This window comes from Mirounga angustirostris, unplaced genomic scaffold, assembly GCF_029215605.1.
Source record: "Mirounga angustirostris isolate CCGP_5_RB_7025 unplaced genomic scaffold, mMirAng1.0.hap1 SCAF_17, whole genome shotgun sequence".
Lineage (NCBI taxonomy): Eukaryota > Metazoa > Chordata > Mammalia > Carnivora > Phocidae > Mirounga > Mirounga angustirostris.
In genome coordinates this window covers 45,312,400-45,334,980 of record NW_026991725.1, presented here as the reverse complement: position 1 = coordinate 45,334,980, position 22,581 = coordinate 45,312,400, and the positions used below count along the sequence as shown (strand labels likewise).

Genomic DNA, 22,581 nt, shown 5'->3' with positions numbered 1-22,581 from the left:
GGAGCATTTATCACAGATGGTACTTGCCTGTTTACTTCCATGGGAATCAGGGGCTGAGATTCCACAGGAATCGAGTGTCAGGGATAGAGTACACACTAGAAGTATAATTACTGGGAACTTAGCAGAAGTCAAAAGACGATTATTTGGTAAATTATTTAGGGAAGACCTCATGGGAAAGGGAAACATTCGTGAAGGTGTGGTATCACGCACCTTATACCTATGGGTCCAGGCCCTGGGGGACCCCTGCTAGGGGCAGAAGCCACGACAAAAGTGAGATATCGGATATCTTCAGTGTTGCTTTTGTGTTACTTACAAGCAGTAGACATAATCACTCCTGTAGAAGAAAAGCATGGAGAATGTGCAAAGTGTTTTAGAAATTATGGTGTATTGACAAAAGTGAGAAGCAGTGATGTACTTTCTGGGACATGTAAGGGAATTCTCAAGGATAATTTTGACCGTATATGCTAATTGCAGAACTTAACCCACCTCCATTTATAAAACTCCACTGGACTTCTGATGGAAAATGCAGCAAGAGGGTGATTTTCTGGATAAATTATAGAATCCTCCCAAGAGGGGCACCTGGGTGGCTCAGTCATTGAGCGTCTGCCTTCGGCTCAGGTCATGGTCCCAGGGTCCTGGGATCAAGCCCCAGTCAGGCTCCCTGCTCGGCAGGAAGCCTGCTTCTCCCTCTCCCACTCCCCCTGCTTGTGTTCCCTCTCTTGCTGTGCCTCTCTCTGTCAAATAAATAAATAAAATCTTTAAAAAAAAAAAAAAAAAAGAATCCTCCCAAGACTTGAATACCGTGTTGAAGAAAATGGTCTGAGAAATATGATAATGTTCGTCTAGAAAAAGAACAGAACTGCCCTTAACTTCGGTGGTCTGGGCTCCGCCCCGCCCTGGTGGACTTTGGGGTAGGGCTCCGGGTGCCCTCCCTGCGCCCTGCCCTCCTGCATGCATGCTGGCAGCTCAGGGAGTGTTTACATGCAGAAACAAAATGCAATTCTTATCTTCATGTCTTTCCATTTTCAGTATCCTTTTAAAAATGTCTTAGACTAGCTATTTAAAAGTAAAAATACATTTCTTGCATTTTGAAATACAGTACTGATTTAAAACGTTAGATAGGTCTACGTTGCCTTTTAGGCAAACATTTAGACTTCTAAAAAATCTTTCAACTTTTGAGAAAAACCATTCATATTTAAATATAAATAAAATTTGCCTTTAGGCTCTGTGTTTCACTGGCATGTTGGGGTGTTAAATCCTAGTTGTTGAGTAGCATCTCCTCATCCCTCAAAAAATTAAGATCTTCTCCGTTACTAACACACTTTATTCAGTCCTCTGTAAAAACGCTCTGGGTCATATTACGCTTACTTTTATCATTAGACTGAACTCTTGGAGGCTGATTGCAGGAAGCATGTGAGACTCACACACCTGTTCAGGCGCCCAGCACATCCCTCCCAGACTGCTCTCTCCAGCGCTTGGCCCCCACTTCTCAGTTGGAGCCAGTCGGTGCTCCCTGTTTGAACTCCCTGTTGCTGATTTCTGTATGCAGTGTGTGTGTGTATTTACTACCATGATAGTGTTGATTGCTTCACAGGCCTGTTTGTGTATTAATATGTATCAAATTTTCTTTTTTTTTTTTTTTAAGATTTTATTTATTTATTTGACAAAGAGAGACACAGCGAGAGAGGGAACGCAAGCAGGGGCAGTGGGAGAGGGAGAAGCAGGCTTCCCATGGAGCAGGGAGCCCAATGCGGGGCTCGATCCCAGGACCCTGGGATCATGACCTGAGCCGACGGCAGCCGCTTAACCGACTGAGCCACCCAGGCGCCCCCATGCTTTTTATATTGCTGAAAAAATATGGTGTTCTGTGGATATACCATTATGTGTTTATTTGTTAATCTGCTTATGGACATTTGAGTTGTTTCCAGTTTTTGGCTATTGAAAATACTGCTACACAGATTTTTTTTCTTTTTTTTAATATTTTATTTATTTATTTGCCAGAGAGAGAGAGAGCACAAGCAGGGGAAATGGCAGAGGGAGAAGCAGGCTCCCTGCCGAGCAAGGAGCCCGATGTGGGACTCGATCCCAGGACCCTGGGATCATGACCTGAGCCGAAGGCAGACGCTTAACGACTGAGCCACCCAGGCGCCCCTTATTTATTTATTTTTAAGATTTTATTCATTTATTTGAGAGAGAGAGAGAGAAAGAGAGAGAGCACATGAGAGGGGGGAGGGTCAGAGGGAGAAGCAGGCTCCCTGCCGAGCAGGGAGCCCGATGCGGGACTCGATCCCGGGACTCCAGGATCATGACCTGAGCCAAAGGCAGTCGCTTAACCGACTGAGCCACCCAGGTGCCCTGTATCAAATTTTCTAATTTAAATATGTGCAGTTCACTGAATGTCAATTATACCTCATTAAACAGCTGTTTTAAAAAAATCTGTAGATAATACCCACCGCCAGTAGGTCATTATTAAGCCCTGTGTGTCTAGGAACCATCAGACTGCACGCCTGACCTGGTCCACTAAGCTCCCTTGTTGGCCTACGTCTCCCCCACTCCCCCCACTAGTCCTTTGCTTCCATCATTTTCCATCCATGCCAGAGCACTCTCTCTGGAAGAGAAAATTCTCATGATACCACTGCCATTCCTGTAGGCTCCAGCTGTTCTTCTTTTCCTGTTCTTCCTCCTCCTCCTCCTCCTCCTCTTCCCTCTTCCCCCCTTCCTCCCTCCCTCCCATCTTCCCCCCCCTTCCTAGTCCTTCTTAAAAAAAAAAAAAAATTTATTAAGTGATCTCAACACCCCATGTGTAGGGCTCGAACCCAGGACCCTGAGATCAGGAGTTGCACGCTCTTCCGGCTGAGCCAGCGGGGCGCGCCTCTCGCTATTATTGTTAAGCCACTCCTGTGTGCCGGAAACTTGGCTGGCAACGGGGTCAACACACACAGGCAAGGCACGAGGAGTTTGCTCTCTCCTTGCTGAGTCTGAGAACACCAACTGTAGACGTGTGTCCCCAAGGTGACAGAGGGCTTGTCACACAGATACACACTGGTATAAATGAAGGTTGGCTAAGCTCAGCAAATTCCCACAGAAAGGTATTTAGGCTTCGGCTGGTGCTTCTGAAAGTGTACCCTAAAGACCACAGTGTAGGAATGACTGGGAGTACTGGTTTGACTTACCTGGGGGCCACAGTCTGTGAGGGCTGGGCCTGGATATCTGCATCTTAACGAGTTCCATCTACCACCGTAAGGCTACCTAGAATGCTAAGAGCCTAGCTGGAAACCAGGGTGGAAGTGAGAGGGGTTTAGAACGTGATCTCCTGGACAGTTTGCTTCCACGTCACGTCCCTGTGGTACAGAAATGGAAGTGTTTTGGCCATCAGGTGGCATTTTGCTAGCGGACCCAGGTATATCTGCTGAATAGTTTGGAATTTATAACATGTACATTCAGGTTCTGTAATTTATCTGTTGGGTGAAAATTATATGCCTAAAAGTTTTGATCAAAAAAATTTTTTTTTTCCACAGAACTCAACAAAAATCCAGTGGAAGGCTTTTCAGCAGGTTTAATAGATGACAATGATCTTTACCGGTGGGAAGTCCTTATCATTGGTCCCCCTGACACACTTTAGTAAGTACCATGGAACGGACACTAAAGTAGCTCTCTTAATTAATTCAAATGGAAACTGCTTTGGCAAACTGAAGTGAAATTATTTTTTAAAGCAGGTGAAATGGCTGTGTTTAGGTGAAATCATTTATACTAAATTATCATGTCTAGGGTTTTTGTGTTCTGCTTGAAATTCTAGTGTCTAAAACCTGTTGCTTTTTTAAATATATGATAGTTTCAGAAATACAAGCCATTTTTAAGGTGAGCCTATATATAAATAATGTATTTTTTACGTGGTTCTGGATATTGGGTTAATTTTGGCAGGATGGGGGAAGAAGAAAATCCTTTATTGAAATGTTTCTCCCCTTCCCTTCCCTTGTGCTTACTGTGCCTTCACCCCCAAAGGGAACATTGTCATTTCAAAGAGAAGTCTTTTCCATTCTTAGCACTTTATCAGTTTAATTAAAGCGTAGTATTACACCTGGGAGATTTTCATACAGAACACAGTTTCACACACTAGTGTCTCCAGGCTTGAGAACTCTCAAGGTCATCAATTTGAGGGCTTCTTTAATCGGGTCCCCACAGAATACTGATCCGAACCATGGTGTTCTGACCCTAAAATGAACTGATGTTTACCTTTTTCCAGTTTATAAAAGTGATTGTTATAGCTAATCCCTTTTTTAAAATTTTATTATGTTATGTTAATCACCATATATTACATCATTAGTTTTTGATATAGTGTTGCATGAAACAGCTAACCTCTTTTAATTAATCCTTACTAACTGATGTAGAGTCAGACAACAGATGCAGTCGAGTCAAAGAGCAATAGAGAGAGAGAGAGCTGGGGTTTCCTCAGGTCTTGTCCTACATTTTAGATTCGAAGACCACAGTCTTATTTTCTGCTCTGAGTGTTTGCAGACAAACTTAAACTTAGGAATGATCAGTGTTCTGTAAGATGGGTTGTGACTACCTGGTGTTAGCGACTAGTGTAAGTTCCATCGTGTTTACAGAAGTGGAGGCATTGAACAGAATGCAGTGACCTTTTCAGGTCACCAGTGTGCCCCACACACCTGAGGGGCAGATCTGTATCTGAGTTTCTTGGGGACTACACTTGCTCACTCAGCTGTGGTCCTCGATGGCCCTAATAAGCAGGCAAGGATTTTGATACCGTAGTTTCATGTTAGGTGTTCAGAGATGGGAATCCTTCCCCCCCCCAATAAAACACCTGATGGAAAAGAAAATTCAGGCTTCTTGGTACCAGGGCACGCTGGTACGGGACATACAGAGTGAGTTGTGGTGTGGACTTCGGGTTTTCGAGCGTCTGGAAAGGTGATTCATGTTTTGTCACGATTGTTTCCAATCAGAATTTTTGCTGATGTATTTCTCAGTGCCATGTTTGTATTGGTGATGGTTGCAAACTAAAATAACTCCATTTGGTCGTTCCATCGTGTGTGTTTGGGTAGATAATAGGAACTGTTGAAAACCATCTTTGAGGTATCCCCCCACAACCTTAATTACTTGGAAGCAAATTTCTTACTAAATTTTGCACGTAAAACCATACATATAACCTGGTTTATAAGCCTGATGAAGTTCAGGTTTTCCAAGCTAAACGCATTGCACGAAGTTTTATTTGGGAGACACGGCGACATTCCAGTGATACAATCTTGTTACTCCTACAGTTGATAGGAGGTAACAGGAGGAATTCTTCTGAACTGGTGTCTGTCTAGAGGATGAGTTGGGCTTCCAGGCCTGAGCTCTGTCTCTAAGGACCTCACAGAACTCTCACACTTTCTTGTGCGGTGGTGGCACGTATCTCTAAAGACTATTAGCTGGTACCTGTATTTAATGTGTACCTTCAGCTTCACCAAAGACAAGCACTTTTTAATACTCACCATACTGATTATTAGTCCATTCTTTCCACCAATTAAAAACTTACTTCTGGCCTTCAGTGTGTGTTTAAAAAATGCTAGCTGCTGGTGTGAGATGTGGGTAGCAGAAGCAAGCCTTTGTGGCAGCTCCTCTGGAGTGTGGACTTCCTGAGGAGACAGCTGGTGGCCACTTGCAGTCCTTCCTGATGGGACAGCTGGGCTGTAGTTAAACTCTGCCACACACGGGGCGCATCCTGTGAGTAATGAGGCCTCGTGGCAGTGACAGACATTGTAATCACCATCCAGAATAACCTGGAAATGGTTCCTTCTTGTTAAAATCTTCTCTAAAATTCACGTGTGAAAGTTATGGGATTTTTTTTTAAGCCCTCAAAGAGGTTTAAGATTTATTCTTTAATATTTACTGAGTCTAAGCCATCCCTTGGGCAGTTTCCTGCTTAGAATGGTTGCAAAAATAAAGCATTACACTGGCATTTACATTGCTCATTCATCTAGCTCAGCTGTTTCCAAGCGGTCTTACGTTAGATGCGGGGAACAGGACCTCGGATTAGCTCAGTGTTGTCCTTGCCTACAGAGAGGTTACACTTTAGTCACCACGTGGTCGCTTGATTGGTGATGGCCATGGTGGAGAAAGGCGCTCACTGGGGGTGTGGCAGGTTTGGGACGTACCAGAACTTGTCCCAGAGGAAGACCTATCTAAAATGGGAACTTAAGAGTTAGTGTAGTAGTTAGTAGACTTCTGGCTACAAGCAACAGAAATCTGATTGTAGTTGGCTTAGAGAATAAGAAAGTATGTTGTCCTGGCACTGGTAGCAAAATGGTTACAGGAGTTTTGAGTGTTTCAGAAGATCACCCAAAGGAAGAAGAGAGGCTGGTTTCTTCTTAGTTGTGTGTGTGTTGTATGCAATGGGAGCTCTCTGGCTGACTGGCTCTTGTCTCCTGTGTCAGAATTGAGTCACTAGCTCGTTCCCACCCAGCAACTGGTAAGATGAATGAGGTGGCCACAGGTGGTTTAGATTAGTTCTTCTGGAATGGAAGAGATTTGGGGCTGTTCGCAGCTAGGGTCAGCGTTAACCGGACAGGTGTTCTGGCAGAGACCGGGGGGCGGGGTTAATGACAGAGCTTCAGCATTTCCGAGGGGAACTCTGGGTTGTGGGGCCCAGAAAATGGGACGGCTCCATGATGTGGTGGTGGAGTGAGGTGAGCACACGGGAGGTCAGAAAATGAGGCTGAACAGGGAGTGGAGGGTTACTTGAAGTTCATAAACACTGTTGAAGAGTTTGGATTTGTCTTCACAACCATTGAGGACAGGAGTCACCAGTTAGGTTTCTATTTTATAACCTGCGTATCCTAACTTTGGGATTATGGATTTCATTTTCCTTCAGCTTACTTGCGTTTTATCTCTGCAACAAAAATTTGTTCGTAACAGTGTTATTCTAAAAGCTTGTCTATAGTGAAAAAGATGGGCTGGGAGCTGGGGGCTGAGCATGGCGACCTGCAGGACGGAGTCGCACACGCAGCCTTTGCTCGGGGTAGAGGACGAGAGTGTGCCCGAGCGCGGGTCCCTGAGGAGGGAAGGGAGGAAAGTGTGATTAGAAGTAAGCTCCCTGTTTCATGGTGAATCCAGTATTTCATGGTGTGTGTTGCTTTAACAGTAAGGATATTACTGGTGTGAAGAGGGTAGAGGCCATGTTGCAGTTGTTGGGGGGGTCTGCTGGGTGTGGGTGCGCAGACCTCAAGTGTAAATCCCTGCCCGGGGGGGGGTTGGGGTTAGAAGTAAGTGGAAGTTAATGTGGGCTTAGATGGCACCCAATTTTTGAGGACAGGGATTCCAGTCAGCAAATACGAGGTGGATCAAATCCGTCGAGATGATGAAGGGACCCAGGGAGGCTGCTTCCAACCGAGGAGCAGCATTACCAGCAGGTGACGTGCGAGGGCCTGTGGCAGCTCTTCTGATGTCCTAACTGATTAATTCACCGCTTAAGAGTTCGATCATTTATGTAGTGATAGCAAGAATTAATAATGTACAAACGTTCCCGAAAAGCTGTTGTGTTCCTTCCTGTGACATCCTTGGCGTTCCTGTAGTCACTAGAGGGCACTGTACCCTCTTCAGTTTAGGTAATCAGTAACCAGCGTATTCCAGCTTGCTCGAGGACTGAGCGGTGCCTGAGTACGAATGTAGCCATTTTATTCACCTTTACATGGCATTAAATGTGTATTACTCCTCTGCCCGTTCGTCCGTTAAGAATAGATTCTCTAGGCTGTCTTTCTGTGAGAGCTGAAACTGCTGTGTGTACCTGCTGTGTTCAGCTCGCCGATTATCAGGTAGTGTCCACAGAAGTAGACTTTTCAGGCAAGAGTGGCAGCACGTTTTTCAAGGAAGCTCTGGAGCCTCGGATATCACCATGTAATTACAAATTTTATAAATTCGTGTCAGTGAATGGTGAATGTGCACCTTCTTTTATCCCGTAAATTTTTCTTCCGTCATCAATGGCTAGTCTGCCCAGGAAGTACGGTTTATTTTATTCCTTACCACTGACAAGGGTGTGGAAAATACGGAGAATGTTAAGATTACATGCGTTTTATTGTTTTGCCTTTTTCCTTGGGTGGATGCAGAACATGTAGAGTCGGTTAACCAAACTCTGGTTAATATTACTTTACAGTAACAAAATCCTTTTACAGTTCTACGCCATATATTCTGTAACGAGAATTTGGAAGGAAGGAACCTTGTACCGCCATTGCTTGGCAAGTGATGCCTTGGCAGCCAGGCCACATCCCTTCCCGTTCAGTGCTTCAGAACATGGGCTCTGGGGCCTTTGCGCAGCTCCCCAACTCTGCCACTTGTATTAGCTGTGTGACTTCGACCAATTACTTAAACTCTGTCTTAGCAGTTTTGCCTTTAGGGTAGAAACCCTGTGCCAGGAAGTGTTTGGGATGTTCAGTGTTCTGTTGCATGTAGTAGCAAAGAAATGGGAAGCAATCAAATATCTTACGAGTGTGATAAATAAATTGTGAAATGCGTCAGATAAAATGAATGGACAAGAAACAGGTATCACCAGGAATTTTTTTTTTTTTTATAATTTTTTTTTAAAGATTTTATTTATTTATTTGACAGAGAGAGAGGGAACACAAGCAGGGAGAGTGGAGAGGGAGAAGCAGGCTTCCCGAGGGGCAGGGAGCCCGATGCGGGGCTCGATCCCAGGATCCCAGGATCATGACCTGAGCCGAAGGCAGACGCTTAACGACTGAGCCACCCAGGCGCCCCTCACCAGGAATATTTTTAAAAGAACAATGTTGAGCACAGTTTGAGACGGCAGCATACAATGTGTCACTTAGATAAAGTAAATACGGCAGAATGGTAGGATCTGACAAAATGGAATGATAGGCTCTGGTCCTTGTAATATTTTTGCAGTTTAATACAGAAACAGTAAGTGAGGCTCATGGAAGAAAGTTGAACTAGGCTTAGGTTTCTCAACCTTTTCAAATGTGAAACTTTTGGTTTCACACCTCCTTTTAACATCATGCTGATAATTGGACTATTAGTATTGTGTGTGATGAAGAGAATAGTGGAAGTAGTGGAAGATATTTTTAATTCACAGATTTTTATTTTATTTTTATTATAAACTGTCATTTTACTCATCACAGTAACATCTTTGCATATTTGAAAAATAGTGAATATGTGACATATTAATGTTTAGTTTACAGTAGTTCATATCCTGGGGGTTTTGCACTCATCTTTGCTAATTTGGCTGTTCACTGGAAGCTTGCACCCACAAGTTGGGACCACTGAGCTTGGTTTAAAAAAACAGGTAGGATTCCCCAGGTGAAAGAGATGTCAAGGAGTCCACCATAGGAGAAAAACTGTACGGAATAAAGTGATTGGTTCAGAGTGGGGAGGGCGCTGTAGACAGAGTGAAAATTGTGTGCTTTAAACCCTTTGAGATAATTCTGTTAATAAAATTTGATGCTTTAAAGATTGAAAATAATTTAAGAGATGGAGGCAATTTTTGAGGACAGGGATTCCAGTCAGCTAATACGAGGTGGATCAAATCCGTCGAGATGATGAAGGGACCCAGGGAGGCTGCTTCCAACCGAGGAGCAGCATTACCAGCAGGTGACGTGCGAGGGCCTGTGGCAGCTCTTCTGATGTCCTTTTACATAGCTTCTTAGCTGTTTTCTGTGTTTGTGGCTTTTTTCCACCACAGCCCATCATCAGAAGTGTTCTGCATCCTGACCTGATGTAGACTATGTGCATACATTTTAGTGAGTAGAAACATGCATGCAGATTACATAAGTCAAAGAGACTACCTGTGAGAAGTGCCTTGTTTTCTACTCGATTCTTATTTGTTAAACAAGAAAACTGGTTAGTGAGTCACCCCCAGTTTGAAAAGCGAGTCCGTACAATTAACGGTCCCAGGGCCACTGTGGCATTAACCCGCACAGTTGGGGTAGCCGGGGCAAGAAGGTGCCCGCCAGTGTGGTGTGTCCTTCCCAGCGGTCTCGCTCAAGTCTCCAGGTTTTCCTCTTCAGTAAATCATTCTGTAAGTTACGAAATGGAGGCCATATGGCAGGCATGAAACTTGTCATTTTTCTTCCTTTTTACCCCTGGATATCTGTACCACATTCAGTCTGTTTTTCTTCCAGTGCAAAAGGAAAAGATGTTCTTTCTTTTTCTTGGCGAGGCCCCTCGCTCCCCTTACTTTCTTTCTTCTTCCAATGGCTCAGTTCTTTTTCTGGTGTCTCTAGTCTTTCTACCAGCACCTTCCCATCTCCTTGTAAACAAATTAGGGTATTTTTTTTTTCCCTTCCTTTTTAAAGCCTTGTATTTGTGCTGTTTCCCCATCTAATTATCCTGTTCTTTAACTGTCAGACTTTTTAAATTGTTCTGCTCATCATGCTTGTCCTTGACCACTCCATTCTCTCTTTCACCCTGTGTGGCCTTCTCCTGCTGCTTTTACCACAATTGTGTTACCACAGTTACCCTGTGTGCTGGGAGCCCATTGGTCTTCCCTAGGTATTCAGAGGTATTTGGTGTTAATGATCTGCCTCTCTGTTTTTTTTTTTTTTATTAAGATTTTTTATTTATTTATTCATGAGAGACAGAGAGAGAGAGAGGCAGAGGGAGAAGCAGGCTCCCAAGGAGCAGGGAGCCCGATGTGGGGCTCGATCCCAGGACCCTGAGATCATGACCTGAGCCGAAGGCAGACGCTTAACCATCTGAGCCACCCAGGCGCCCTGCCTCTCTGTTTTTAAGTCCCCGCCCTCCCCCCCCCCCGCCCAAATCCTTTATGATCAGAAAAAGGCAATAAAAATTAATACTTGCTTGTGGTTAAAAATTCAGTCTATATTGAAATGTACAAAGCAGAAAGGAAAAGATCCCCGTAATCCTGGCTCCAGAGTTAACCACTGCTATGTACTGGGGCTGCATTTGCAAAAGGTTTTCTGTCTGTATAGAAGCATACCCCCATTTTTCCTTCTTAAGGACAGATGGGCTTATTCTATAGATACTTGGTTTTTTAAAAATTTAATATTAGATTGCTCATATCATTTCAGTAGCTATTAGTGATATTTTGCTTGATAGTTTCTTCTGCCACCAAAATGGTAAGTGCTTGTGAAACCAGTGATCTCTAATGTTTTCTGTTTGATTATTTTACGTAAAACAGTGCCTCACACAAGTAGGTAATCAATGTATATTTGTTCAGTGAATGAAAACCATTTAAGGAGCTGAGAATTACATTTCTCGCTGGCCTGACACAAACATCAGCACGTGACCCTGCTCTGATGGAGTGTATACTGAACAGTAAAAGAATCAGATGTGCAAATAGATGTTGGAATAAAGAAATGAAAGGTCAGTGTGACAGAGGGACACAGCGGAGAGTTAAGATTGGGGAGTCAAGGGAAGTCTCAAGAGGTAACGTTGAAGCTAGGTTTTTTTTTAAAAGATTTTATTTATTTATTCATGAGAGACAGAGAGAGAGAGAGAGGCAGAGGGAGAAGCAGACTTCCTGCGGAGCAGGGAGCCCGATGCGGGACTCGATCCCAGGACTCTGGGATCATGACCTGAGCCGAAGGCAGACGCTCAACCATCTGAGCCACCCAGGCGCCCCCCCCTTTTTTTTTAAGATCTTATTTATTTATACAAGTGAGCGAGTGAGCATGAGCAGGGGAGGGGCAGCGGGAGAGGGAGAAGCAGACTCCCCGCTGAGCAGGGAGCCCGATGCGGGGCTCAACCCCAGGACCCCGAGATCATGACCTGGTCCTAAGGCAGACGCTTCACCGACTGAGCCACCCAGGCGCCCCAAAGCTGAGTTCTAAAAGATGACAAGAGGAGAAGGGTATTTCAAGCACAGGAAATGACTAGTACTAACGACCTAATGCATGAACTTAGTTATATGCCCCATGAGGCTGACTTGATCTCATTGGTTTTTGTTGTTAACATAGTACAATTCATTGTACTGTTTTGACAGTTCTTCAAGAACAGTTCCTAAGTAAATGGCACTGATCTAAGACTGCACTAATAAAGCAGTTACTGGCCATATATGCTGTTAAATTAAATAAAATTAAAAATTCAGGGGCACCTGGGTGGCTCAGTCCGTTGAGTGACTGGCTCTTGGTTTAGGCTCAGGTCATGATCTCAGGGTCATGAGATCGAGACCCACGTCGGGCTCTGTGCTCAGTGGGGAGTCTGCTTGAGAATGTCTCCCTCCCTCTACCCTGCCCCTCCCCTTGCGTGCTTGCTCTCTCAAATAAATAAATAAATCTTTAAAAAAAAAATAAAAAACTCAGTTCCTCAGTTGCACCAGCCATATTTCAGGGGCCTAGTGGCTACCATCTTGGACAGTCTGCCTGTAGAACATCTCCAGTGTGCAGAAAGCTGTATTGGACGGCACTGCTTTGGAAAGTTGCTGGAATGTAAACTCCTGGAGAGACTTTATACCTTGTTCACTGCCAGTGTCTGGCATGTAAAGGCTGAAGAAGTATTTGTTAAATGATGAGATGAATGGACGATTGGAAGGTCAGCACATCTTTCCACACAGGGAGCAAACAAATTATGTGTAAGTTCTGAGTGAGAAAGAGCTTACTGTGCTTGCAGAACAGAAAGAAGACGGGCTGGAATGGAGGGAAGGGTGATAGTCGGAGAGCCACATGGAGAGCTGACGGGCAGTTAGCCTCTGGACTTGGATTAGTGCCATGGGAAGGGATACAGGTTGTTAGCACAACAGTCACGTGGCCTGATACGGATGCCGGTTTAAGGCTGGCCGTTTCTTTCATTTCCTACTTCGCGGGAGTTCGGTAAGGTCGTAGGTGTTGCCAGTCTATTAAAGTGAGTATGTCAATGATCTGCTTGAGACCCAGGCTGTTAATTCACTTCATTTATGGTGTGAGCGCTAGCACCCTTGCTTTGTTTGTTTTAATAATTGTCAATATGTAGGAATTTACAGGCAAGAACATGTTTTTGTTTTTCTTCCAGTGAAGGTGGTGTTTTTAAGGCTCATCTCACTTTCCCAAAAGATTATCCCCTCCGGCCTCCTAAAATGAAATTCATTACAGAAATCTGGCACCCAAATGGTAAGTTTATCTAGTTTTACTTTTACATTTGCTAATATGATGCCTGTCACTGAGGTTTTCAGGGCCCATAAGAAAGATGTAGTTCTCAGTGAAGTTACTTTGGGATTTTTGTACTAAGTTCACTGTGTTCATTATGCACTTGGTCTTGTATTAGCTTGTTTAGAACAGCAGGAATAGACATCATATAAAAAATATTTATTTACTTAGATTTCATCTCTTTTGAGACTCCTGATGTTCCAAACTAGAGGTAAGGCTATTGGGTGATACTTGCCATGAATGCAGCTCTTACAGTTGAGATAATTTCCAAGGTATTAGGTGACTCATTGTCTACTACAGAGAGTATAGGAGTAATTAAACCTGGTTTTAAAAATAGGTATTTCTCATCTTCACTCTTAGACCGTGGGCAGCTCTTAACTTTTTACCTATATTAGCTGTTAAAAGGGAGTGTCCTGCCTGCCTCATAAGGTGACTGACAGGGACACATTAGATGCTGGACTTTGTGTTTGAAGCTTTGGAAAGCATCCAGTCCTGCTGTGCCTGAAATGTGGCGACGCTGAATTTTTTTTTACCCAAAGATGTGCTACCATTTAAAATCCACTTTGAGTCAAAGGTTAGGCCAGATAAACTGTGTTTATACACAGTCTCCCTGAACTTTTGGCCTTGTTCTTTGTGATAGAGCTTGCAGGCATTTCTTTCCGAAGTATTTTGACTGTCAGTATTTTGTAATCAGAGTTGTCGTTTTTTGACTCCTGCACTGTTCTGCATCCTGCTTCTCATAGTCAACTTTGCATTGCCAGGGAGAGAGGCTCTTGTATCAGTCTGAGCAAAAGTCTGTGAGAGAGGAGTGGGTGAGTGAGTGAGTGAATGAATGAATGGAGGCTTTATTACAAGGGTGTGGAGAATATATTAGAGCCCAGTGGCTTGAGAAATGGACAGGTCTCGAGAGACTGAAACTGGCCCCATACTTGTACTTGTGCTCCCTTGTATCAGTGCCGAGGGAGAGAAATACCTCTTTTTTAATTTTTTTAAAAAGACTTTTATTTATTTATTTATTTGAGAGAGAGAATGAGATAGAGCATGAGAGGGGGGAGGGTCAGAGGGAGAAGCAGACTCCCCGCCGAGCAGGGAGTCCGATGCGGGACTCGATCCCGGGACTCCAGGATCATGACCTGAGCCGAAGGCAGTCGCTTAACCAACTGAGCCACCCAGGCGCCCCATGATTTTGTTTATTTGAGAGAGAGAGAATGAGAGAGAGCACATGGGGGGGGGGTCAGAGGGAGAAGCAGGCTCCCCGCTGAGCAGGGAGCCAGATGCGGGACTCGATCCCCGGACTCCAGGATCATGACCCGAGCCGAAGGCAGTCGCTCAACCGACTGAGCCACCCAGGCACCCGGAGAGAAATATCTCTTAACAGTCTGTCTGTGGTAGAATGTATGAACGATAGTCCTCCATGGAGCACGGATGCCTGAATCTACCACATCCGCCTCTTCTTGCTTTGCTCTTTGTTTCCTCTCTTCCTAGGCTTTGGCAGTTTCTCTTACCCGTCACTTGAGTTATTTGAATTGCACCTATTTCTTTTTTTTTTTTTTTTTAAGATTTTATTTATATATCTGAGACAGAGAGAATGAGAGAGACAGAGAGCACATGAGAGGGAGGAAGGTCAGAGGGAGAAGCAGGCTCCCTGCCGAGCAGGGAGCCTGATGCGGGACTCGATCCCGGGACTCCAGGATCATGACCTGAGCCGAAGGCAGTCGCTTAACCAACTGAACCACCCAGGCGCCCGAATTGCACCTATTTCAAAAGAAGATGTAACAGAGCTTCTGAGTGTTGGCGTCACCACACGTTAGCTATGTGATTGTAGGTGGAGCCTCTCTGGGCCTCAGTTTCTCTGTGAGAGCACGTATGTGGGCAACACGTGGGACTTCTCTTCTTTGGGGAGGAAGGAGAAAAGTGGCCCAGGTGGTTTAAGAGGACAGCTGATGAAATGAGGATTTGTTTGAAGGTTGAATCATTTTTCAGGCCATGAGGGGAGAGGCATCAGTGAAATAATGAAGACTTGACTGGAGAGAGGAGGTGCTTTGTGAAGGAGGGGAACCTGAGGAGGTGGTGGGGTGGGGATGGCAGACACACGGAGAGCGGGACTCAGGAGGCGTGCGAAGACATGGGACGAACGGAAAACCCAGCCGGGAGTGTCTGCAAGGCAGTGGAGGTGAAGATGATTCGTCAGTCACGGTCCCTTCCTGTGAGGGTGTCCAGGCCTGCGAGGGGGGAGAACGGACACGCAGACGTCACGGTGACGTTGAGAGGACCAGTGTCGCTGCCACATGGTGTTGGGTAGTGGAAGAGAGGGTCAGGGAGTACTTTCTAGAGAATGTGATTCTTACACAGAATTTTGACTGTGTGAACGCCTGGCTTAAACTTTGTTCCTTAGGCTGCGGTTTCTCATTAAATTCTGGCACTTTGAAGCTGTGTGGTAGCTTCACGTTGACTGTGTCTCCTTCTGGAGAGATTACACCCACGGAGGAAAGATTGGAAGGGACAGCCAGGAGAAGGTTGTTCAGTTTTGTCAGTGCTGCGGGTAAGAGGCCATGGAAGCTTGAACGGAGAGTCCTAGCAGGAAGGGAGATTGAGTTACTCTAATTTTGGACTAGCAGATGTGGATGGCGGTGATGAGAGAAGAATTTAGAATTGACGGAACATCCACAAAACAATTGCAGAATCAAAACCACAGCAAAACACCACTTTACACGGGCCAGGGTGGCTGTCATCAGAAAGGCAGATGATAACAAGTGTTGGCGAGGACACACGAATTAGAGCCCTCCTGTACTCCTGGAGAGATTGTAAAGCGGTGCAGCCACTGTGGGGAACGAGTCTAGCCGTTCCGTTCCGAGATAGAAAAGCAAGAACGTTGAAAACACGTCCACAGACACTTGTCCTTGAATGTTCCTATCAGCAGCGTTCAAATGGCCAAACAGTAGAAGCAGCTCCAGTGTCCATCATTTGATGAGGAGAACACCCGCTCTTAACATAAACACATTATGGAGGGCAGCCCGGCGCACGTCACCGACAGGATGAGCCTTGAAAACATGACACTTGGGGAGCGAAGCCAGTGACAGAAGCCCACGCCGTGTAGGACTCCGTTTGGGTTGGACTGTCAGAATCGGCAAACCTAGGGATAGAAGGTCAGGTCCGTGCTCGCCTCAGGCTCGGGGGAGGGTTGTGGGGCATGGGGAGTGATTGCTAATGCGTATGTGGTTTCTTTCTGGGGTGACGCGTGTATTCTGAAATCGATTGTGGTGACGGCTTACAACCCTGTAAACATGCGGGAAGCCGTTAATGGGGCACCTCCGTCTCAGTAAAGCTGTTAGAGATGCTGTTCTGAGGTAAAAATTCGCTTTGTGTGGCTTAGATGCATTCCATTTTGGATTTGTTTCTCTTGAGGTGTACTTGCCATTTCCACTTAGGTAGATAAAGGGGAGTGTAGGGCCTTGGTGTTGATCCGCATCAAGGTGAGCGGGAGCGTGTATGAAATCACCGTGTGCCGCACCTCACCTTACACCATGTTCTCTGTCAGTTACAGCTCAGCAAAAGTGGGGGGACAGAGGGGATGGGAACATTGTGATGGGAAGAGTGAGTTAATTTCCCCGCAGAAGAGATGGCTAATGCCAGAGAGTGGGGTGACATCATGTAATGTCTCACGTCAGACGAAGGAAGACTGGAAGGTGAGAGATCGGCTCAAGAGCCAGTGAAGAAGTGTGTCACGGAGGCCGAGGGAGCTGTCCTCGACAGTGTCCCTCATTGTGACCCAGAAAGGGGGACTTTAAAAGCACCCGGGAGAAGGTTGTTCAGACCATTTTGTGAGCAGTCGTGGCATCCTGACAGGGAGCAGAAGCCACTTTCCAGTGAGGAGAGGGAGAGAGAACCCACTTTGTGGGCATGTGGAGAGGGTGGGGAGGGGGGTCAGTCGGGCTTCTGTCACTTGAGACACACAGCTTCCAGGGAGGGGGTAACTGGGAGGGTACATGTGGTTTGGGTAGTCAAGGCCGAGGCTGGTGGCTAGCTGTGTATGGGGGAGTGGATTTAGAAAAGGGGATTAAAACTCCAAATGGAGTAAACAGTTTCAAGTGGCTTTAAAAAATAGTATTAGTTATTTGCTGGGTGTTGGGGGCAAGAATTTTCTAGTTTCACACATAACCCATCCTGAAAGACTAAACAGAGTGAAGATAAATGGTGCAACTGAATGCAGAATAAGGTTTATAAATGAACCTCATGTCAGTGAGGGTGGCAGCGAAGATCACTGTTGGGCCGTGAAAGTGAGAGGAAAAATTTACGTGGGGAAAACTAAGGAAGTAATTTGGCAAGAAAAAACTAGACATTTGAGTGTATAAATGAGTAAAGAGTAAGAATGGACATTGCACCAGAGGAAATACGTGTATTTTCTATACCTGGAGAAATTTCACCCCCAAAAGCATTTAGGAAAAACCAGATTATTTTTCACCTTTTTAATTTAAAGATTTATTTATTTATTTTAGTGAGAGAGGGAGAGAATCTCTAGCCGAGTCCCCACTGTGCACGGAGCCCAACACAGGGCTCGATCTCACAACCCTGAGATCATAACCTGAGCTGAAACCAAGAGTCGGATGCTTAACCCACTGAGCCACCCAGGTGTCCAACCTGTATTTCACATTATAAACTGTAATTTGGTAATAGGTCAGAAACCTAAAAACCTTTCATTTAAGAAAATTATGTTTAAAATGAAAGGACTTGAGGTTAAAAATTTAAAGATGCTGGATTATAACAGTAATTTCCAAAAAAGGAAAATGGATCTTAAATTGATTCTCTCTGATAGAGTTTTATAGAAACATTTAATACCATGTTTTCAAAGAAAACGACTTGGAAAAAATCCTTTTAATGTAATGCGTGAGGAAATTATCTAAAGAAGATGGTAAAAGCATTTTGTGTTGAACTCTGCAGTGTGCTTACAGTTTGTTGTTACTTTTCCTGCCTCTAGATCTAGTTACTGCACCCAGCAGATTTTACCAGGAGGTGTGGGGGCCTGGGACATGAGCGCGCTTGTACACCCATGTGCACAGCACGCATTCGGGAAGGGTTTGCTGGAGAGCAGCAGTATGTGTAGACTCCCGCGCGGCTTCCCCGGAGTTTTTAACAACAGGGGAGGTGCCCAAGTCAGGAGACGAAAAGTAACCTTGAGAATTACACCAGTCACAAATCTGGGGGCGCCTGGGTGGCTCAGTCATTTAAGCGTCTGCTTTCAGCTGAGGTCATGATCCCAGAGTCCTGGGATGGAGCTCCACGGGGAGCCTGCTTCTCCCTCTGCTGCTCCCCCTGCTTGTGCTCTCACTGTCTCTCTCTCTCAAATAAATAAATAAGATCTTTAAAAAAATCTGTTAGACTTAGGAAGTTAGGAATGAAGTAGACATTGCCATTGATTTTTTTTTTTTTTTTGATAGGATTTGGACATTTGGTTGAAAGACTTTACACCGAAAATTCTTTTTTTTTTTTTTTTAAGATTATTTATTTATTTATTTGACAGAGAGAGACACAGCGAGAGAGGGAACACAAGCAGGGGGAGTGGGAGAGGGAGAAGCAGGCTTCCTGCTGAGCAGGGAGCCCAATGCGGGGCTCGATCCCAGGACCCCGGGATCATGACCTGAGCTGAAGGCAGACACTTAACCATCTGAGCCACCCAGGCGCCCCTACACTGAAAATTCTTATATTTTTCTGTCTTTTCTAACATTTTCCAAATAAGTATATTTTACTATTATTATTTTGTATTTTGCAGTGGAGAAAAAAACTTCACCATAAAAGATTAGTGATGATTTTGGTAGTTTCACCAATAAGGAGTATTTGTGTGATATAAATGAGCTGGTGGGTTCGAAGTTCACCTTTGTTTTGATCAACAACTAATTTGTGACTTGGATTTTAAATCCTGGTTTTATAGAAAAGATGCCTCATGACTGTCATTTAATGTTGATGAATTTTCACGGGCAATATGACATGCTCCTTTTGTAAATTTGGGTGCACTCCTTTTCCTGAAAATGTAATTTTGCCTTTATGTGATTTAAAAAGTGCATTAAGAGGTTACTTCTTATTTTTTTCTTAGGAGAGTCTCTGGATGTTTGACTGTCACCAATTTAGATCAGCAAGTTAGTGAGGAATCTAGGAAATCATTACATAGAGACTCAGTTCTGGTATTTGGATCGTATACTTTATATACAAACAAAGAGCAGATTCATTGTGTTTACTGCGTGTAAAATGCTAGACACCATCTATCTAAGTGCCAGGTATCTTGAAGTTCTGCACAAATGGAGGAGAGTCTCTTGGCTCTGACAGATGGGTCCTGTTTGGTAAAATCTGTGGTCTTCCTAAAAAGTGAACAGGTTCCATTTTTGGAAATCATCTTCTGTATATATTCAGTCTTTGATAAAGGACCGTGGGAGCCAGGGCCACATCCATAATAGGCACTTTATGTTTAACCATGTTATTTTAAATACTTTAAACAGGACTCTTACTCTCTAATTTTGCAGTTGATAAAAATGGTGATGTATGCATTTCCATTCTCCATGAGCCTGGGGAAGATAAATATGGTTATGAAAAGCCAGAGGAGCGCTGGCTCCCTATTCACACTGTGGAAACCATCATGATTAGTGTCATTTCAATGCTGGCGGACCCTAACGGAGACTCACCTGCTAACGTTGATGCTGCGGTAAGGCCCTCATGTGCAGATGTCCCCTCCCCTTCAGTCACACTTGGTTAGAACGACAGCATGTGTGTGCGTGCGTGTGTGTGTGTCTACAGATCAATTTGTATACATTTATGTTTCTCCTGAATCTGTACAAAAATGAGTTACAGACATAACTAAGCTTTACTCCTAAATACTTGAACCTGCCTCTTTGAAGAATAAGGACCCCGTCTTCCATAGCTATAAACACGCTTCACCTAGATTCACCAGTTGTGGAGATTTTACATTTCCCCCCTAAACTATTTGAGAAGTCTTTATCGATGCCCTGACTCTCCACGTGTAAACACTTCAGTGGCCTCTCCTAAGAACAAGAGCACCCTTTCTCATACCCACAGCACAAGTCTGTCATTGATTCAGTACTGGTCCATGCATACTAAGCCCATACTCAGATTTCTCCAGTATTGTTCCTCATACCTGCTTTTTTTTTTTTTTTTAAATCCAGAATCTGGGAACCCACATTTTATTTTGTATTCATGTTTTATTAGTCTCCTTTACTCTGGGTAGTAGTCTAGTGTTCCTCAGCCTTCTCTTCTCCTTTGAAAAGCCTTTCATTGTAATTCTTATTCTTAGAACTTTTGTTAGTTGCATATCAAAGCCAGGAGATTAAATTCACTTTTCTATTTGGGTAACTTTTATATAGGTAACTAATACAAAAACTTGGGTGAGAGTATATAGTCTATGTAGAAAAACACTACTTTGATAAACCTTTTTCAAATGTATGCCTTTGCATTTTTATATTTAGTGATCAAGTTGAAGTAAAAAATTGACAGAAAACCATCCTAGCTTTTTATTTAGTCGAGTGTCAGTCCGAGAACTCTTAAGAGGCGGGAGGGGAGAAGAAATCCTGTGGAATCATTTTGAGGGAGAACTAATTCTTGTTTATTTTGATTCATGCTCAACTATAACTCTCTCTAATAAGATCAGAACTGACAAATTGTATCTTAATCTTCATAAAGGTTAAAATTAAGGATAAATTAAGAGCAAGTACCTAAAGTATGAATATGCAGAAGTTATTAACTCTTCAGAGCAGCTGAGTCCTGGCACCACAAGGACTCCTGAGAAAGGGCAGCCCTTGCCTGATGCTGCTTGAAGCTGAACTATGCAGATGGGACTCAGATCTGCACACCACGGGCCGTGCATCGTCATTCTGATTACTGCTCGAAATCCACTGCTGCTCTTGCTGATTTAACCAGTTGTCTCCTATTTAAGCCACAGGTTGCACATGGTTGCATTTACCTTTCACATCTGCTCTTCCCTCTCGCATTGTACACCTTGCCATGTTTTCATAGGTGTTCTGTTTGTTTGCTTTTCTGACCTCTCAGTCAGTGATAGCTATTCCAGGAGACCCCCATTTTTCTTGGACATCCCTCTCCTGGACCCCTCCATCCTTGGGCTCCGGATTAGGTTGGCTCAGACTGCTGCATGTCTCTCTTCCTTGGACTTCCCCTTCCTGCTCTTCTGAATGGGATTATCTGTTTCCTGGATCCTCTTTCTTTTTTCTTGGTTGACTTCTTCCCGTTGTTGTACCTCATCTGAGAGTCATGTTTCAGGAAGGCTATGTAGGAATTAAGACCCGGGTCCTTACCTGTCTCGGAGGGTTTTTATCCTACCCTCATACTTAAGTGACAGTTTGTAGAATTCTGGGGGAGGAATGCAGATTTCTGCAGAATTTATCTTTTCGCATTTATTGTTGCCGATGAGGAAGTTGGTGCATGGCTGACTCTTCTGTGTTTGTGGGTGACCTTTTCTTTCTTCCTCTGTTTTCCCCGTTCCCTTCAGGTTCTTCTCTGATTCTTGGTCTTCGGAATTTCACGTTGCTGTGTAGAGTTTAAGATTTTTCACTTCTGGACAGTACTCCCCCTTCTTCACCAGTGGCGTGTTACCAAGTCCCCCAGCAGATGCCTAGAACCGGGGATCAGTACCGAACCCTGTGTGCATCAGGTTTCTTCCTGTATGTACATACACATGATAAAGTCCAGCTTACGGGCTCAGTGAGAGAATTACAGCGACAACTAATAATAGAAGAGGGCAGTTGTAACAGTACACTGCAATAAGAGTCGTGTGCTGTGGGGCTCTCAGTACCTCAGTGTCCTGTGCTCGCCGTCCTTGTGAGGGGATCATGTGCCCGCACGACAAGATGAAGCGGGGCGAGTGACTCTGAGCCTCCTGTTGACCTTCTGGTGTCATGTCAGAAGGGGGACCGTCTGCTCCTGGACAGACCAGGATCGGCCGTGGGCAACCGAGCCCACAGAGAGCGTAGCCGCGGCTGGGGGTAGTGGGGGGACTCCTGTGGTTGGCGTGTACTTGCAGGACTTCAGCTCTGGGAAGTTTCCCTCATGTATAGTATTCTTTCCTTCTTGGTTTTTTTAATTTTTTATTTGAGTGTATATCCCTTCCTTATTTGGATTTGTAGCTGCGGCCCAGATTGATCCTTGTGCTCTGGTTCATCTAAACTTGTGCTGATTCGGAGTTCCTACTGAATTCTCATTTTGGCGGTATTACTCTTAATCTTAGGTAGCTTGTTCTTTTCTGCATTAATTTCCTTTTTCATAAAATCTTGTCACTGTTTGAGGAAGTTAATAGTTCTTCCACCTTGTGCGAGTTCTGATTAAATTTTTCAAAGTTAAATTCTGGTCATTCTCTGAGGCCAGTGTTTTCTTTTGTGTTTCTTTTGTATTTTGAAGTCTGTGCCAGAACCCTGTAGGCTTTCTACACAGCTGTGCATGCATGACTCCAGATAGGACATGCAGGTCTAGGAAAGCACGT

The 22,581-nt window shown here is 44.4% G+C and overlaps 1 protein-coding gene across 2 annotated transcripts in view; it reads left to right on the top strand.

Annotated features, from left to right (window-relative positions):
• UBE2G1 (ubiquitin conjugating enzyme E2 G1) overlaps positions 1-22,581 on the top strand; it is a 104,611-nt gene that overhangs the window by 68,362 nt on the left and 13,668 nt on the right. For both annotated transcript variants that reach the window (XR_008507259.2, XM_045890148.3), the window contains exons 2-4: positions 3,519-3,621; positions 12,955-13,052; positions 19,601-19,779. Coding sequence is in view for 1 of the 2 variants with exons in the window: in XM_045890148.3 (XP_045746104.3) it covers positions 3,519-3,621; positions 12,955-13,052; positions 19,601-19,779 (380 nt within the window). In the remaining variant the exon portion in view is untranslated. The remainder of the gene's footprint in view (positions 1-3,518; positions 3,622-12,954; positions 13,053-19,600; positions 19,780-22,581) is intronic.